General features: G+C 35.2%; 3 protein-coding genes across 5 annotated transcripts; all 3 read right to left on the bottom strand.

The window, feature by feature from the left end:
- Positions 1-1,500: 1,500 nt before the first annotated feature.
- On the bottom strand, positions 1,501-6,577 carry OEP16-3 (Mitochondrial import inner membrane translocase subunit Tim17/Tim22/Tim23 family protein). 3 transcript variants are annotated; one of them, XM_020357307.3, is made up of 3 exons: positions 6,434-6,577; positions 5,209-5,557; positions 1,501-1,883 (listed from the first exon to the last, which is right to left on the bottom strand). In XM_020357307.3, the coding sequence occupies exons 2-3, from the start codon at positions 5,540-5,542 to the stop codon at positions 1,735-1,737; spliced, it is 483 nt and encodes a 160-aa protein (XP_020212896.1). In that variant the 5' UTR covers positions 5,543-5,557; positions 6,434-6,577; the 3' UTR covers positions 1,501-1,734. The 3 variants fall into 3 exon arrangements, with proteins under 3 accessions (XP_020212896.1, XP_020212899.1, XP_020212898.1); XM_020357310.2 differs by having other exon boundaries at positions 5,209-5,550; positions 6,434-6,561; XM_020357309.3 differs by lacking the exon at positions 6,434-6,577 and adding an exon at positions 6,265-6,425.
- Positions 6,578-7,484: 907 nt separating this feature from the next.
- On the bottom strand, positions 7,485-14,149 carry LOC109796358 (protein STRUBBELIG-RECEPTOR FAMILY 2). The gene is made up of 14 exons (XM_083077189.1): positions 12,933-14,149; positions 12,477-12,603; positions 12,320-12,391; positions 12,165-12,230; positions 11,499-11,570; positions 10,771-10,842; positions 10,572-10,637; positions 10,433-10,498; positions 9,923-10,320; positions 9,399-9,673; positions 9,033-9,298; positions 8,763-8,910; positions 8,106-8,245; positions 7,485-8,024 (listed from the first exon to the last, which is right to left on the bottom strand). The coding sequence occupies exons 1-14, from the start codon at positions 13,024-13,026 to the stop codon at positions 7,673-7,675; spliced, it is 2,214 nt and encodes a 737-aa protein (XP_082933315.1). The 5' UTR covers positions 13,027-14,149; the 3' UTR covers positions 7,485-7,672.
- A 602-nt stretch (positions 14,150-14,751) lies between these two features.
- SPL9 (squamosa promoter binding protein-like 9) lies at positions 14,752-19,173 on the bottom strand. The gene is made up of 3 exons (XM_020356296.3): positions 18,410-19,173; positions 15,937-16,076; positions 14,752-15,630 (listed from the first exon to the last, which is right to left on the bottom strand). Exons 1-3 carry the CDS (start codon positions 18,733-18,735, stop codon positions 15,053-15,055), a joined length of 1,044 nt encoding a protein of 347 aa, XP_020211885.1. The 5' UTR covers positions 18,736-19,173; the 3' UTR covers positions 14,752-15,052.
- Positions 19,174-19,664: the final 491 nt, after the last annotated feature.

Genomic DNA, 19,664 nt, shown 5'->3' with positions numbered 1-19,664 from the left:
CAAATGAATGTAAGTCTATCACTGGATATATATTACTTTCCTAAAAAAACTATTCGAAGTTATTATGTTATCCAAATTCAACAAGTAAATTACCTTTTCACTCTAACTCTCTCTTGTTAATTTAATTTTAAAAAATATTCTTAAGAATATCAAATCTTAACAAAGTAATATTTATGAATTTATTTAATTATAATATACTTAATCATAATAATCTTAAACTTAAAAAAGTCATTTTTTGAATTTAATGATTTTCCTTAAATCAAGTGTCCCCTTAAAAACTTTAAACAAACGAAGTAGTTACAAATTTCACATGAGTCCATTAAATACAACCATTCATTTTCTTTTAATGTCTTTCCTCCACTCTTTCCTCTCTTATCAATTGCGAATTTTTTACGGTTATAGAATTTTTTTTAAAAAAGATTACCAAAAAGGCATCTGTTCAACTTTATTTACACATCTAGCACCATTTATTGTACACACTCAAAATTCGGTTCCTGGGGAACTGAATTCTGAACTTCAAATTTTTTTTTGTGCTCAGAATTCGGTTTCCTGGGAACCGAATTCTGAGTAATTTTAAATTTTTTCTTTTTTTTTTGTTTTGTTTTTGGCTTAATTTGCGCGAATCTGGGAAGTGGAACGACCCGTTCCGAAAGCTTACACACGTAGAGTGGTATTTTTGAAAGTGAAACGGGCCATTCTGCTTCCGGAACGGGCCGTTCCACTTTCAAAAATACCACTCTACGTGTGCAAGCAGAACGGCCTGTTCCGTTCCACTTCCAGATTCGCCCAAACTGGGCCACAAACAAAAAAAAATAGAATTTAAACCTACTTATAATTCGGTTCCTCGAGAACCGAATTCTGAGCACAAAAAAAAAATTGAAGCTCAGAATTCGGTTCCTTGGGAACCGAATTCTGAGTGTGTACAGTAAATGGTGCTAGATGTGTAAATAAAGTTGAACAGATGCCTTTTTAGTAATTTTTTTAAAAAAAAATTCTATATCAGTAAAAAATTCGTCAATTGCCCCAATCTCGTCTGCGTAGTATCCGTTACAAAAAATTATGAAAAGTTCATGAACATAAGCCCTTTGTTTTAAACATTAAAACAACTTGAATGTTCATGTCAGTGAAAGACACACGAACAGAAGGTTCGAAGAGACCAGAAACACTTTTGCATTTGAGTCCATTGTTTACGTCGGAAGCTAAACCTTAAAAATATCTCTCTCCTGAACAGAGGTTCTAGCAATAAAGTTCTTCACCCGCGCAAGCCCAATGATGCGAGAGTTTGTTCTATGATTCTGCCCGGGATCTGTCCTCCACCGTTTTTATTATTTCCTTATCTTGAATGGTAGAAGAGCAAAATCAAGTTATCAAATACCTTAAGATGATCACTAATGAGTTAAGTTATATTGAGAATCTTGAAGCTATAACACCAATCTCTACATGTTTCAGCTTCTTGGTTTCATTCATTCCATCTAAGAAAGAACATCGACTACTGGGCAATTGGGTAATTTGTGGTTATGGAGGGCTAATATGCAATGTAGATTAACCCACAATAACACATTTATTGGCATTTAACCAGTTCAGCACTAGCAAATTACAAAAGAAAATAAAAATGGAAAGACAGCCGAGTATGTAATTCCAACTCAAAACAAATAACTGGGTCAACAGAAGAGTGATCCACTCTTTACTATCAATTTGAAATGCTTTCGGTCATAAAAGTGCATAAATTAATAATTATGCATCAGTGCTGCTTCTTTTCTTTGTGGTGTAAGCAGCATACTCCTTCCCATCATCATGTTTTAATCTCTGATCACCGTAATCAATATATGCAGAAGTGAATGCCAATGCTGACCCAGCAGAAAGTGCAGTTTTGATGCTCCTTCCTACAATAGAATGAACAGAACATAAAGCTTGCTTGAAAAATACCAGATCAAGGAGATTTTTAAAGTTCATAATCCTGGTTTCATGATTAATCAGATCCAGAAAGATAATTTAGGACACTTCAAGAAGGTTATTAAGGGTTGAACATCATCCTCACGAACCATGTTTAAATTAGACCCATCGCAGCTGACAAGAAGCAAAAATGCAAAAGCATGCAAATCATGGGGTATTCCATGTACATGTCAAAATGGTCAACCAGCATCACACGTAAAATAATCCCCTATATAGGCAGACAAGGGGAGAGACTCGAAAGAAACTTAAAGCTCGCAGCACAAGTCAATACTCAATAGTGATGCCAAAAAACTAGGGAGGGTTTTGAAGTGAAGGGAAAGGGAGGACAAATCGTTCATCTCAAAATAAATATTTTCTGATTTAAGAAATTTCTAGAATGAAAAGAACAAAATAATACATTCTCACAAAACCTTTCAATCACCATTCTATTCATTTTTATAAATTATAAAACTTTAATAATTGAAAATGAAAATTTCAACCTCCATTCCCTTTCTCTCCCCAAAACCCATAGAAAAATGGAACAAATAATCAAATTCAAGCAATAAATAAAAGTAAGAACTTAAAGTAGAAGATTTCCACAAAAATCTTGATACCAATAACAGACATGAATATATCCTACTTTTCAGTGAATAAATGGAACAGTAACAAGAACAAATTAGTTACATTATATAACTATGACTGGTAGTTAGAACCATCTATCACTAAGATTTTTCCTTTAGGAAATTTCAGGCACACATTGTTTAACTAAATAATTCAATGAGCGAGCAAAGTTCAATGCAATGAACTTCTTACATAATATGGTGCTGCTTTGCACCAATGACTAAAGAAACCAGCAGCATTGTATGCACAAACACAAAGATAAACACAAAAAACTTAAGGGGAAATTTATCCATGAATGTATGGTAGTAATATAAATAAAGTACTGCTTAAAACTTATAGCAAGAAAAGAATTTAACCACTGAAAATCTGAAATGACCATTTTCAACATTTGTATACAGCAAGAACGACCAACCAACCCCTTTTGCCACTAGGAGAGACTGGTTACATACATCAAATGACTCCATGGTGTTCTATCACAATTTCACAACTTATATCTATACACAAATTATAGGGGCCCTAAGTCCTTAATTGGCCCACCTACAGTTTTTCTCAGTATACCTTTGCCTCTAGCAACTAGACCTACCCTCCATCTGATCTACTCTCCTTATTGGGGCTTCTATAGGTCTTCTCCGGTCCGCACATGCTTGGACCACCTAAGGCAAGGTTCTAGTCTACCATCTTTTCTGCAATAGACGCTACACCAGTCTTTTGTCCAATGCATTCTTTCCCAAGGTAGTCAAAATCAAAATTCTAGTTGGACTTGGGAAAGGGTCACAGAATCGTAACAGGAAACGTAAGACCCTACAAAATTTATAAAATCCAAATATATGCATATAATTTTTTTTTATATGCATCTAACATACTATGAATAAGAGGGAAAAAACCATTTTAAGCTTTAATTCATAATCATAGATTTATAAGCAGAATAAAGTCAATAACTAAACTTCATAAAGAACTAAAATGACCAACCAAACAACTTAAAATACTCCATTACAGTAGCAAAAGAGCTTAAAACACCTAGTTTAGACCTCTAACTCAGATTAAAATAGATTATCCAAATTAAAATCATAGAAAATAGAAACTAAGAAAGATAACCAATGACTTGTGAGCAAAACAAAGTCACAGGAGTAAAGGAAAAAACAGTCAGAAGAGAACTACGAGAATGACAACTGCGGGGAGGAGCACAACAATTCTTTGCTTCACAATAGAGGCAGCAGAACAACAAACTCCAAATGCGGTGGAAGAGAGCTATGGTCAGTGTTCACAATATTTGTGCAGCAGTTTTGGGGGAGGGTTTGCTGTTTGGGAAAAAGGTTGAAGAAGACAACAATTCAGCGACATGTTTTTTCTTCATTCTAAGTGCTTGGTTAGAGTAAACTTAGGGCTTGCATTTTACTGGCCAAAGTTTTCAAAAGCCCAAAATCAATTAAAAAAAAATTGAAACTTGACCCAAAACGTAAAAGATAATGCAAAAATAAACTGGACCAGCAAACTTGGAAAAGACTTTGATTCCATCATTTTTATGATCCAGTACGGTAAGTCTACCGATTCTACTTTCCTGCAATTTTGTTCACAAACGAACTCGCCCAAGCATGGCAAAAGCGTAGAATCGTGCGATTCTATGAGTTGAATCGTAATTTTGACAACTTGTTCATTCTTAATTCTGTTTTGCCTAAAATGTTCACTTATCTAATGCATTTTCAACCTTACTACATAGTTTATTCTCTTGTCACTTTTTTCCTGCCAAACACAACTTTAAGTTCCTACTACAATATGGGGGTAAATAATATTCTTGAATCTTTGGTTTTTAGACATGTTGAACAACATTGTGTGATCCATGTAGATGACTTCACCACACCAAGTGGGATAAGGCTTTGTTGTTGTTATTGTTATTATTGTTGTTGTTGTATAACATGGGGGTAAAATGAAAAGTTAGCCTCTGCAACCAATAACATGGTTTATAACTTATAACCTATTTTGGTATTTCCTACAAAATCCCATTTCATGCTCGCAAAAAAAATCATGCAACCACCAACCAAATAACCATGCACAATTGAATGAAAGCAATCCAGAATATATAACTTGCAGTTTCTTTTGAGGGACAAAAATCCTCCCAATATAAGGATCCCTGAATGACAGTGAAAAAGTACAAAATGACAAAGAACAAGGTTTATATGACAACCTAAAATGACATAAAACTGACATAAGGGGTATTGAAGAAAGGATTGGTCACAGATACCCCTCCCCCCCATACACATAGAAACACACACATACAACGACAAGAAGATCAATTCTTGGTTTCTTGCAAGCCAAAGAAGAGCCAATGATAGATTCACTTTCTTATCACTTGCCAGACATCAAAAGTGCCAATAGCCATCTAGCACGATGACATAATAAAGTCAACAAGGAAAAAAAAAAACAACTTTCAAATAGAGTAAATTTCAGAATGAACTGGATCAAGTCCTAGCTCATGTGATGCTGCTCCATTACCATATCTAATTTATATTATAGCACAAAATATACATAGCACTTGTTGTATTTTTTTTCATCTTCAACAACAAATCAGTAGCTCAATAACAGAAGCAACATTTCATAATAGAGATATTAAAATATGCAAATTCTCAAACATATATATTTATAAGAGGAAAGGGCTACCTTTGTAACCTATAATAGTTGCACCAGCAACAAATCCACCAACAGCTCCATTGACAAAATCCCTCTTCATCCTATAGTTCTGCACCAACTGCTCTACACCTATGTAGACTCCTCCTATGGCAGCAAAGGTCAAACCATAATTACCCATCATCTTGAAAGTCCTTATCAGCCCTGGAAGAGCAACACTTCTCTCAACACGAGGGACATCATACCAGGTGGCAACTACAGTACCCCAGATAGTGCCAGCAACTAAACCAGTCGTTGCACCCTTAATAGTTTTCATGAGTGATGAATCCTCATCCTCCAAGTACCTAAGTTCTGCTCTGTCCACCATGATATTCTCTGCACACTGACAAAATATTAACATTACTCATTAATGATGTTGGGAGATAAGAAGGCCCTGTTTGGACAAAAGTGCTAATAGAAAAAGAAGAAAAAATGAAATAACCTTCCTCCATAAACTAAATTAGTTTATGCATAAGTTAATTTTAGCCTATGGGAGAAGCCAAAAAGCTTTTTTTTTTCTTCTTCTTACATTCTTCTTCTTTAAGTACTTATGAAGAAACTTATCCAAACAAAGCCAAAGTTAGATCACAACATTGTAGACTACAAGCAGGTACCCCTCAAAAAGAACAGGGAAAACAGTTTTAACCACTCCGAACAAGACCACTTTGATAGGAACATAGTCCAAATAAACCAGATTAAGTTTCCATATATCATAATGCTATTAGAACGCACACGTACAGCATACATGCCACTGTGGTGTGGGGCTTACTGTTGATAAATTTCTACAACACCTATTGAACATTATTCCAACGATAACAAACTACAATTGTGCAAAATATATGCATCTTTTGCTGGAAACAGAGGTTGTATAAATAACAATTAGAAACACACCAAACCAATTATGTGGTAAGGCTCGATGCGATGATAACCGATCCAGATAGAAATGAACTCCAAACCAGAAAATAACATCGGAAAACAAGGAAAATTTGGCAACAGAGAACGATGAATAGAAACATTAACAATCATAAAAACAAGTATGAAGAATCGTACATTCAGATCGAGGATGTGTGATGCTTAAAAGAGGAAATTAGGTTGAAAACCCTAAAAAGATGTATGAAGAAGGTATGGATGGGTTATAGAGAAGAGAAATTGACGAAAAAAATGCGATGTTGATGAAGAAAACAAGAAAGGATTTGAGAGTGGGAAGATAAATAGGTACCTCTGACAATTTGAGAAGAGAAAATGGGCACTCGTTAGTGTAAACTCTGAACACCCTCGATTCGGCGTTGCTACTTACTTGCCTGCAACTATTTTTTTTCTCTCTTTTTCCTATTTTGTGTTTTATGGAACTTTTATCATATTTTCAATTTTTTTAATATATTTTATTTTTACAAATATACTAAAAATTACATGTGGCTGATTGACCCAAAAAAAAAAAATTACATGTTGCTAATTTTTTTCTCCAGAAAATAAGTGAGTATATATTAGAGATTGTCAATAAATTATAACTTATTTGTATTAAAATAAATTTAATAATTTTAATCATACAATTAATCCTCAAATTAGTTCAAATAAATTAAATCGGTTCATTTAACTAAATGAATTTTATTTCCATGATATTGAACAAAATAAAAAAAGATTTTGTTCTTGTTTTTTTAACAAATTTTTTTTATACGATTATGTAAGGACATAATATATTAATGAAGTATTATATTGTAATTTTTTAATGCCGAATTTGATTATGATGAATTAAAAAATGTATTGAATGTGTGTTTAACAAAAAGACATCTCTTATACTGTGTTGTTAATGAAGAAATATTGGAACTACTAGCATGGCCTATTATATAGGATTATTGCACAAGTTCAAATTTCAAACAATGCAACTAAGTTGTAACTACTCGAAATCATTGGGTCAGGCTTACTGATGAGAAATTTAAAAAAGATTTAAGTTGTAACCTTCTTGATATTATTATAATTTTTTACTAATAAAAAACCTATACAAATGGAGAAAAGTAAACTAAAACTCAATATTTACACAAAAATAAATTAAACTCGAAGTAACCACTTCACAGAATCATAATTATAACAAAAAATGTTACAAACTTTATGTTGGTCCAAACAGAACTGAAATGTATTAAGTAATGTTTAATGTTTGACTTTGGTAGATAAAAAATGTTGGTTAGAAGAGACTACACAATCATGTCTATGGGATACGAAGAAAAGAAAGCTAAGTACTATTTGATATGAATGATGATCGATGATACGTGTGATAAGAAAAGAAAGATAGACACACCAGAAGTGTCAAATGCTCCATTTATTTGGGTATCGAAAAATCTTCATCCCAAGCTAATTCATGCAGTTAGTCTGTACAAACGGATAAAAAAAAAAACACGTTCCTCATATTTACAAGAGAAAAATGCCGCAACAAAAATGAACCTCAAATTTCTAGCACGTTACGTTAGATTGATGTTGATGCATGGCTTACTGCGGCGGGAGAACCCATAAAGCATATGTTGGCCGAATGGAAAGACTTCTCAAACGGATCCAGTTCGGTACCATCTGCTACATCGCTCTTGTCAATGTTGAACTTTTGGTATAGAGATTCAAGAGACTTCACAATTTCGGACATTGGAGGACGGAGTTGCCTTACAGGCTGTATACAGAGGGTGATGATATCAGCATAACGAGAAAGAGCCTTCGGTGAAAATGTTCTCTTCATGCGGGGATCTACCACCTGTTCCAAACTCGCTCTATAAGGAAGCATCGGTGGAGCCCATTTCACCAGATATTGCTCCTCCCTTGGCCTCGCTCTGTGTTGAAGGAAAATTCAAAAAGGGTACATCATTCAATCCAAAACTACGTACAAAAAGATGAAAACGAAAAGAACGTACCCGTCATAAGGTTTCCTTCCTGTTAACAATTCCAGAAGCAGTACCCCAAAGGCAAAAACGTCTCTCTTTCTGCTGCTGCTTCCTGGTTGCCCATGATCTGGGGCAACGTACCCTATCTCTCCAATGTTGAACTCATTAGCCTGTTTTCAACAGCCATCAAAGAGATCAATGACCATACTTACCAAGATTCTTATCAAACTTTTGATTCCCTTTACAAAATCTGCATGGTTTATAAAATTTAAGCAGCTTTTAACTACTAAAGTTACAAAATAATACAATCACTAGAAATATTAGTAATACACTCTTTAACCTACTTTTTTAAATACATCGATTAAACTTAATTAAAAACTACAAAATCACATCTGAAAAGACAAACTTTTATGATTTTCAATGAATTGTTGCTTGTATTTCTCTACTATCATTGTTTCTGCTATAGAACAAGAAATGGGGCACATACTCTTGTTATTAAACCCTATACTTCGAACTTGATGTATTCAGTGGGAACTTAAAAGTTAAAATCGCCCATATAAGATAAAAGCAGCTGTGAGGTGTGAGCATTAGCAAAATGCAACAGTTATTAATTATCAGTTATGAACTATGGTCTATTGCTCAATGTTAGGAATAACTTGAACAACAAGAACCTTGGCAATGACTAACCGGAATTTCGACTTGATTGATAGTCAGTGGTCTCAAAATAGCCAAGCTACAGTCACAAACACGAGGCATCAAATTTTCATCCAGTAGGACATTGGCAGCCTTCAAGTTGCCGTGAGCCACAGGAGGACACAACACTGAGTGCAAATAGCTGCAAATATTTGCTCGAGGTTAAAGAGTTGATACAAAATTACACATAACAGCCAGAACCCTACTTTCATATTAACGAGTATTAAATTTGTGTGAGACATGACATTAGCACATGGAACTTACTCTAGGGCTTGAGCAACCCCGAGAGCAATCCGGAGACGGTGGAGCCATGACAGAGGTTTGTACGCCTCATCGTGAAGAGCATCGTTTAGAGTGAAATTTCCAACGTAATTGTAAACAAGAAGATGCTTTCCTTGCTCCAAACAGTAACCACTGAGTGCTACGATGTTGGGATGGTTCAGTCGGGAAACTGTGCAAATGACATCCATGAACTTCTCCTCTTCTCTGAACGACAGGCCCGCCATGTTTATCTTCTTGACGGCCAAAATCTTCAACAGAAAACCAAAAGAAAAAAGATGTTATACAATCTGAAAGCAACAGTTCAAACCTGAACTTGACAAAAAAATACTAGTATTTAAAAGATGGTACTTTGTCATCGGGAAATTTAGCTCTATAAACAGGACCAAGAGATCCTTCTCCCAGAATGTTGGCTTCATTGAAGCAATTAGTAGCCAACTGAAGCTCCGCTACTGTGTAAATTTTCGTCCTTCCACTGGATCTGGCTCTTTTGAAAAAACTTCTTCTTGATGGTTCCTCTGTATTGTTATGGTTCAGGGAAGGCAATCCCACAGGAGGGCCCACGAGGGATGCATAATTAAAGGTGGGGTGTTGAGGGCTCTCCTCTAGTGCGGTAGAAGAGACTCCTATCACCAGAGGGGGAAAAATAAGCATGATGAACAATATTAATGAATTCACAGAAATACTAAATGGAATGGTATACTACTATACTAACTCAGAGAGGAATTATTTACATACAAGAAGTGAATGTTCAATAAGATCAAAATTTTCTTGTATTATTTGTTCTAGATTTTCTCAACTCAAGGTCACTCCATGTCAAATGGCATATGAAGTGCCTCACAGTCACAGTTCATGTGCATTTCTGTATGAATTACCTATGGTTGCACTGGACGGATGAGAATGCAATGAGCCTTGGTTGCTTTCTGTGCTCTTCGAGTTCGATTTCTGTACACGAAGTTTATTCAAACGGATTGCAACAAAGAGTGCTAACCCTGTTACCATTAGTGTTCCTGAACCAACCATAAATGCTATTCCTCCAGGACTTACACGTTTCTCCTTGTGCTCATTTACTCTGGGAGGAGCCTCCCTTACTCTGGGAGGAGCCTCACTTACCATGGGAAGAGCCTCACTTACTCTGGGAGGAGAATAATTCTTTATGGCATTTGCCCGAGTTGTGGGTGGGCTACTAGTGTTATGCTCAACTGATACAGTTTCCAGAGGAAAAGTCCAGGGAGGAGAGTTGTCTGACACATGGAATTTATTCTCTCCAATCCTAATTGAATTTGAAGGTATAGAGGGTGACTATTATTCAATGTTATGTGATCACTATTTCATTTTATGCAAGAAACTAAAGGTGATCAAAACTTGAAATAGTCTTCACTAACCATAAATTCAGTATGGATTGAAAATGCTGTGGAAGAATGCCGCTAAACATATTATCTTGAATATTCCTGGCAATGTAGAAAAATAAGCAAGTAATAGAGCTGAAAATATACATTGTGAAAATGTGAGTGATGACCCTACAAATCTGTTAGTGGAAGTTCAGCCAAGTAAGCGACTGATCCAGTGAATCTGTTATTTTGCAGGAACCTGCACATAAGCACCACTCTACATATCAAACAACAAAATAGACCCTAATAAAGTTTAATTCTCCCTTTGAGTATATGTTGAAACATAAATCAAGTCTAGAAAAATGGATAAGGCATCGGACAAAAAAACTTACAATTTAGCAAGGTTTCTTAAGGAACCAAATGAACTAGGTAGATCTCCAGAGAAATTATTATATGAAAGGTCCCTGAAGAAAGGAAATTATCCTTTATGAGGTTCCATACAACGAAATTTGAACAAAGAAGAATGTTATCAGTACACTTTCAGTCCTTCTATTGGGTGAAATTCATGTGAGTTCTACTCTCTATTTTGTAGGTTCCACCTCCTATTTAGAGGTCCCAAGGGAGTTTCACCTAGTAATATTATGTTGGAAAAAGTGTGTTGCTAGCTAGCCTTTCTTTCTGAACATAAGAATCAAAATATTTTCATCTGGTTGTCTCACTTTCTCACAACTTGATCATAAGGGTCGCAATACTAGTATCATAGTACTTGACTTCAGCTGACCTTGGAAAATATTTTAGATTTTTATAAGCAACCACGTTTCTCTGGCGCTTCTCAACTTTCATTTTACCTTATTCAACAAAAGATAGCAATGTAGAGGACTTGCAGTCTTTATTTTGGTTGTTTTATTTATTTTAGGGTTGAATGATTTACTTTTACTTATTATATTTTATAATTATGTGTTATACATACCATTTGATCCATCACGAATATTTAAAAATTGGGAAGGCTTAGATTGTATTCAACTTTCAAGTAGTTAAAATTTTGTAGTGGTTGAATTGCTTATTCATTTATTATACATATCCAAAGGCAGGTCAAAAGACCCAGGAGAAAAAGACGCACATTTCTTTGAGATGATCTAAACCAGTAAATACATCACCAATGGGTCCATGTAGTAAATTGTGGCTTAAATTCCTGCAGGACAAGATGATTTCACGGGCATTAGTAAAGCTCAATCACTGTACCCAGCTTAAGAGAAGAGAAAATGTGAGAATAAACTTTAATTGATATTCTGGTTAAGCATGTTTCCTTGTATTATCATCTCTATCAAGCTTGTTCTAAAATCAACAATAGGTAAACTAGCATTCTGGTCCCTAGAAAAGTATACTTCTCACAATTTAGTCCCAAATTTAAATTTTTTTGATGATTCAGTCCTCTTAAATCATTCAAACCCATTTCATGTCACTCCTTTTATTATCTCTGATGAGGAGTAACATGAAATAAGTTTAAACAGTTTAAAGACAGAATCAAACACATAAATTTTCATCAGGGACTAAATTGCCGATGGTGTACCTCTCCGACGAACAAAAATCCATTTTACTCCTGATGTAACTTACAATTCTCAATAAGTGTAGAATATTTTGGTTCAAATAGTTGCAATAATGCAAGCTTCATTTTATTTCTGCTACACAGAATCATGAGAACAACACTGCTATATTTAAATACAAGCATGCTTATCAGGAATCATAAAATTTAATCCTGCGGGGATAAGAGCAGCTGGTGGCTTACATATGTGTGACATTGGGGGGTAAACCGAAAGGCATTTCACCCACTATGTTATTCGAACTGATATCACTGCAGAAACCACAATATGGAAGTAAATAAGTAGCAGATCTTGACGATAAATTATCCTGATAAGAGCCTAATGCCATATAAACACTCACAGTTGCTTCAAATTACGTAGATTATACAAGAGGCTTCCAAGATACCCAGTGAGGTTTAATCCTTGAAGTTTTCTAGACAGATAGAATAACTAACAGTTATTAGTGGAATTAATTAGGATCTAAATAGAAAATAAAATCAGTGGATGTGGTGCACTACAATTGTATAACTGATGGCCCAGAACAAGCAACTCCTGTCCAGGACTCCCCACAAGGATCGCTACCATTCCATCCTTTGAGCATAGGTGGATAGTTCAAGGCATTGTATAGATCCTGGAGAGCTGACACTGTTTATCCCAAAAAAAAAAAATAAGCACAAAATACAAATATATTGTTTAGTGAACGAGCAGAAAGCTGTCAAATTAAGTTAAAGTGGATTTTAGTTTTATAATAGTAACAAAATCTGAATATGTAATTCTAAAAGATGATATCAGCTACCAACACGGTCCTCAACCACAAGCACGAAACCAAAAGTCATGTTTCGAATAGTCTGTGTCAACTTTTGTAGCAACCAGACGCATAATATGATAATATCGGATCAAATTTTCAACTGTTTCCAAGATTAAAAGCAAATTATAGGATAATACAAGAGTGAATAAACAGTTATCTGAGTTACCTTCAGTTGGATGAGTTAACGCCAAACCCTGAGAAATCAAAATTGAAGAGAAGACAAAGAGGTTAAGATGCACGTAGAGGAAGTGACAAACCATTTTCCTGAGAACACAGAAATATCAACAATATATTTTCTTTGCGTTTTTCCTTGTTTTCTTTATTAGTTTCCGTATCATTCCCAAACATGCATACAATTTGTTCTTGAGCTGAATTTGGAACAGAACTTAATGGAAGAATCAAGATTGCATGCATCAAGGTGTGTGAGAGAGAGAGTGCTTTTTTTTTTTAACTTTTTCAACTGTTTTATTGTGTGCTCAGGGTGAGATGGGGTTCCACTTTGCTGAGTTCGTTATATGCTAACCATTTACGAAGAAAGAAGACTATTGATGGTTTCTTTTGGCGCCAAACAAGTTATTGGGCTTTTGTTGATTGCGCAACTTTTCTTCAGCCCAATTCGAATAATTAGCCCTGGGCTTCATGTTATTTCAACCCATTTTTCCTCTTCGCATGCTATTTTTTTTTCACATGTTTCTTAATTAGTATATTGGACATGCCAAATATTTATTATATAACAAAAATTAATAATAAATTATATATAAATAAATAAATATTATCTTTAAACATATAAATCATATTTAAAATTTGTATAAATAGATATTTTTAAACATATATTAGTATATTTTTTTTATAGTAACATATAAATAATATTTTAAATTTATGATAAATAATTTATATAAATAATACTTCGGTTGTTATTGTAAGCTTTAAAGTGTCAATAGCCACCACTGCTGCACCAACTTTGTAGAGTCATAGGTGCTCAACACCTGAATTCTATAGAACACTACATAGGAGATATTCTCAGTTCACACATACAAAATAAATAGCTAATACTCCAAGTTTTTCAAAATTCTGAGAAACAACAAAAAGTCATTTGACATGTCTTCACTCATCGTGATAACATTTTTGACATTTGCATAACTTTCATCTCCACCCCTTTCTTGTAAATTATTGTGGTCTTCATATAAAATTGCAGGCGATAACATTTTTCAAATTTCCATAATTCTGGTTTCATCCCCCCGCACAAAAAAAAAAAAAAAAAAATCCTATCTTCATATAGATTGTTGGGGAAAGTCTATATTAGTATTTTAAATTTTGATAATGGCACAGTGATCAGTGGCAATGCAGTAGACACTGGTTCGATGTGCCGACCCTAGAAATCTTGACTTCGTGACTGGCGGATTAATTGTGTCGACTTATAGAGTGCCACAATGATGACACAATTCCAAGTTGTAGTAGAGTCACGACAGTGCAACTATGAATTGTCAAGGTAGTGCACATGAATCATAATGACATGGGAATTTTATTTATATATATATATATCTAGAGAACACAAGAATCTTCCATCTAAGACAATTTTGTTTAAGCTAGATAAGACTTTTATAAACAAGTTCTTAGAATATTTAACAAAACTGCATACCAAGACTAAGGTTGGATTTGGAACTTCATTTTTTATTTTTGGTCCACAGAGAATCATTGTTTTAATTGGTGCCTCGGCGGGTTAGCAGAACTAGAGGGAAAATTTCAGAATGAGGATGATGGAAAAAAATTGAGAACGAGGGCTATGTTAAAGAAAAATAAAAACAGAAATATCACTTCCAATAGTTCTAAACGAATTGCATGCAAAATTCATTAATAAATAAAATTAGTTTTTCTACTATTTAAATCATTTTGCGACCCTAATTATTGTGTTGGAAAATGAACTGAATTTTGTACAGACCAGCATAGTCTACACAGTCCCAATCTTGTTCTCCAAGTCAATCAACTTACCAGAGTGCAAAATATTCTTAGATGGGCAATGTGTGCAACACTTTGTTTACATATGGTCAAAAGATAATATGAAAAACTTCGAGCAATGGTAGCAAATCACAAAGTGACCGTCCTAAGCTAATAATTCAAGAGGTGACAACAACTGCAAAAGACACCAGACCTTTGCTAGAGACAACAACAAAACACACTCTCAGGTAATTTCATTTGTGCCTGAAAGGTTCCACAAATGAAGCAAGGCTACCCACCTTGCTTATTAGTTTAAACAAACCAAAACAAACGTCACAACGAACAAGTGCATTAAAGTGACCAATGAGCAGATTCATATGCCCTGGACTGTTCTAGATCCACGTAATGCCTCCTGCCCTGTTGTGACAGATCCAGCTCACCAGGAAGTTGGCTATTGAGGGGCTGTGAAATTTGACCTAGACCAAGATCAGGGACAACCTCGGTATCAATGCCCTTGAAACACCACGAATTATTTGGGAGTTGATGGATTGATGCACCATGAGATGATGCAGCAAGTTGTGTCATGGGTGTCTCATTGAAATTTATCATGCTATTTAACCCAAGACTTGGTGCAGTGTTTCTAGAACCCCATGTTTGACTTGACAGAAGAGAGAGAGCACAGCTTGAGTCAGTGACCCCAGTGTAGCTTTCCCCTGGAGGATGTTCAGGACCAGCAAAGCTGGTTCCACCCACCGAACCTTGCAAGAAAAGATCAGATGGTGTCTCTGAGTTTTCCTGCCAGCTGATTGTTGAGGTTTGATTTCCATGAGCTAGCTCAGATGATCCAGGAGTTGGAAGTGGACTTCTCAGACTAAGCTTTGGGTATGAAGACAATTCCATCAGAAAGTTGCCACCTCTGCCACTGTTATCTGTCAATAAAAGTGTCAAACATTTGAGAAAAAGGGTTATGGGTTATGCACGGTTTTACATTGTCATCCAATCACAGACCACCATGAATGGTAAGTTTGTTAACTTTTAAAATAACAATCTTAAAAGTCATACAAATTACAAACAGTGATTTATGATTGATTGATAGTGTAAAAGTTTTTAACTGACGTGCATGCTATTAAACTCTTTTTTTATATGCCACGAATGGCATGAGCTGAATTAAATATGCTTCCTTATGGAAAATTTTAGAGAGACATGAATTTGATATTTTACTGAGAGTTTCTAACCAAAAGCAGATGAAGAAAGTCTGGCATAGCGAGAGGTTAAGAGGGAGCTGGGTGGGGGCTTTCTCCTCCGTTCATTATGGCCAGCTAGTCGTCTGCGGCAACTTCTTTTTCCTTGATCAAACTCAGGAAGCTGATGAAATCTGGGCAAGGCTATGAAACTTGATATTAGCTTTTACAAATATAAATGATTCTAATTAATGTCAAAGAGAGGTAAATGAGAACAAGCATACCTAAGTGCCAAGACCAATGCTAACATGATATGCCATGCTGTTGTTGCTATAAATTGTATGCACCAAGTATCTCTTGTTTCATTAAATGCAGATGCAAATGAGATGGAATTTATAACTTACTTGATTTAGTCATCATTTCAAAGATTATAGAACATAAGTAATATGTAAAGCCCAAGAACAAGGGTATTTTTCTGTAAGATGTAGTAATAATTCTCACATCTTGCAGTGATGCACTTTATGTTATCATGTTTTGCATTGGATGAGATAGAATATTAACAGTATAAGATGTTCCTTGAGCCCTGTTTTACAGAAGCAATCCTCAAACATTGCTCAGGTAACATCCTGTGGCTCCATGATACTTAGAATTCAGCCTTAACATATTAGTAAAATAAGATTAAAAAAAAAAAAAACAATACAAATAAAGTTCTTTCTCTTCTTTATTACCAAAAGGGATAGCATTATCTTTACTCCTTAGTGCAAGACACCAGAATAATTCAAAAGGTCACTCACCAAGCTTAAATACAGAGGATAAACCACAATGTAGATCCACCAATAGTACTATCTGAAATTCTGTGAGATTGGATGCTAAAATATTCATCTTAAATATCTTTTCTATATCATCTCTCTTAACATATATTTTATCTTAGCATATACAAAAGAGTATAGCATTCCCATTTTCTGATTATTCCCATTAAGGAAAATAACTTGCTCCTTAACTAGAAAGGCTACAGGTCAAAAAGTACACTTAGAACAGCCACCAGAACACTATACCGGCTCCCAAAAAGAGAAAATTACATGTAGAACCCACATTTATTAACAAATAGACATATTCTCCGTATATTGTGGTTGGAAACTTTCTAATTATGATGACCATCTGTCTCCCAAACATAAGCTTATTACACCATTGAATACTATCCTAAAATGCACAGTAGCATCCTCTAGCACTAACGAGTCAAATTGAAATGAACAGTGCATGTGACAACTGACATAGTTAGCACCATAAAACATAATAGAAATGAAGTCACATAAGCAAAGCATGCGATCTGGATTGCATGATCCAGCAACACTAATTGCACCCATTCTCAATAATGTGTCAACAAGTCAAACTACACAGTACAAGATAACATGAGTTAAGGAGACAATACATGACTAGTGTGTCAGCCTGGGGTATGGAGAACTTCTTCATGCAAGGAAATTTACATGAATAATCAATCAATCTATCTGCTTAAGATATCTAAAATCTCATATTATCAACAATCAGGACCCACTTTATGGATGACCATACAATGGCAGGTTGCAACCACTCTCAAAATCCAATTAGCAGAAAACTAACATATTATATGATAATAATGCAAACCTTAAGTAAGAACCCTAGGTTCACTCAGTTCAACAAGGGTTTGCTCTTGTATTGTAGTACAAATAATAAGCCTTCACACGATAAAAACAACTTGATTCGTAACAATAAACTGAAATATCTGGATTTATCTTTACACAGATCACAGACCTATGGAGTTTGCCCGTGTTTGGTAATATTTGGAAAACAATCATTTTTTTTCAAAGGCTCTCCAGTAATCTTTGAAAAGAAAAAAAAAAATTATTCCTCCAAAACAGATGATCCAAACACAAAACAGTAATCAGAAAATTATAGAAGCATATGAATACACAATTGAGGGCCCGAACCCCAACCCAACCCCACAAAAAACAGCAGAGTAGTGTAGTGTAATTTTCAGACTACAAGTTGCACAGCCACTTCAAACCCCTTTTCCGTACAAAGGGAGTTATTATTTTTAACGCCAAACAAACACACCTGGGGGGGTGCAAGAATCAATTCGCTGAAAAGGAAAACAATATTTCATTCGCCTTAACAGACAACCGTTTAAAGCTAAGCTAGGCGGAAAAAAAGCAAAGTACACCAAGCACAACCAGCCAAATAATCATAACTGAACAAAACATGTCCAGAACAGACACAAAGAATCACACAAAAACTTGAACAAAAGCAAAAGCACACCATTAAACAACCAGCAAGGCTAAACACCTATAACTGCACCGACAAAACAGGATAACATATCTCACCTACAAAGCCTACACCACAGACAGATACCCCTTGAAAAGAAAATTAATAAAGTAAAGAAAACCCTACCCTACTACTTATAGTAAAATATTAAAACAGCACAAGAAGAAAGAAAAAATTTAGTTTCAGGTAATATAATAATAATAATATTATTAATGAAAGGAGGGTTGACCTGCTACACTGTTGACAAAACCTTTGTTGAAGGCTAGCAACAATGACAATGGGGGATTTGGAGTGCATGCCACAGACCTTGTGTCTAGAATAGTAAGCTTTTGCATCACTCAGATCTACCTTGCACCCTTCAACTTGACACCTGGGAGGCTGAGCTGGTTGAACAGACCCACCTCTTCCTTTCCTTGAAGAAGAGGAAGAAGCAGTAGTAGCAACAGCAGAAGCAAGAGAAGAGGGTGGAGTACTAGTAGAGTGACCCACATCCTCAAAATAGATTTTTTTGCCAAATTTCAAACCGTTGAGAGACTCAGAGGAGGCAGAAGCCATTGGGGTGGTGGGTAGTGGCTAAGGGTTGAGTGTAGTATTATTGTTCATTGTGGTGTTGTTTGATGCATAAGGGAAGTAAAGTGGAAGGGAAAAAGGTGAGAGTTGACGTAGGCTGGGCCATAGGCATGGCATAGTGGTACACTGAGAGAAGGAGTGTAGTCAGAGAAGCAAAGACTAGCTTGTCTGTCCAAAACGAAAACCAAAAATAATGGAGGTAAAGCGCCAGCTATGAGAGACAGATAACAGATTGTACCCTTTTTTGTATTCTTCTTCTTCTCACTGCTTCGGTTTGGTTGCATCCACATCCAACGTTTTAACCATTCCCGGCCCTATCCTTTTGTGCAACTTTTTTCTGTCCCTCTCTGTCACACACTTGCTAGTTGCTAGTTTGCTACATACCAAACTATAGTATGGACCCAACAACAAATTTCAACAACGCACCTAAATTTCAAACTTCCATTATTTAACGAACAATCAGATATATCTTCACCTCGCTAGTGTTTATATTAGAGGATCTCTTGCGTTTTTCTCGTGCTAGACTTTACTTTTATTTTTTTTTTTAATAAGGGTGGTCATATAATTATAAAGGGGTATTTTCTTTTGCGACTTGTACTTGTTGCACAACTTTGACTGTACTTTTAACGATTGTTCTGTTAAACACAAGACTATAATTTAATCTTTGTTTGATTGAAGCCAACTTCTTTAGTCTAATAGAATGTGATGGTTGTTTTCCAACTTAATTAGTTTGCTCTGGAATAGGACACGAACCTCCTATTCTTCTTACTTTCTATAACCTCCTGAAATGTTACACAAAATTCCTAAACTAGTGAAAACTTCAAATCTATATCGAATGGGTGGCTTAGTTGTGTTAAGATTGTTCAATTCATTTGTTTGTGAGTTATATTTATCAAGAGTAGGGTTAATATTAT

Source organism: Cajanus cajan, chromosome 6, assembly GCF_000230855.2.
Source record: "Cajanus cajan strain Asha chromosome 6, NIPB_CcT2T_4, whole genome shotgun sequence".
Classification (NCBI taxonomy): domain Eukaryota; kingdom Viridiplantae; phylum Streptophyta; class Magnoliopsida; order Fabales; family Fabaceae; genus Cajanus; species Cajanus cajan.
The sequence above is the reverse complement of the archived record's forward strand: the minus strand, read 5'-3'. Positions and strand labels throughout refer to the sequence as shown.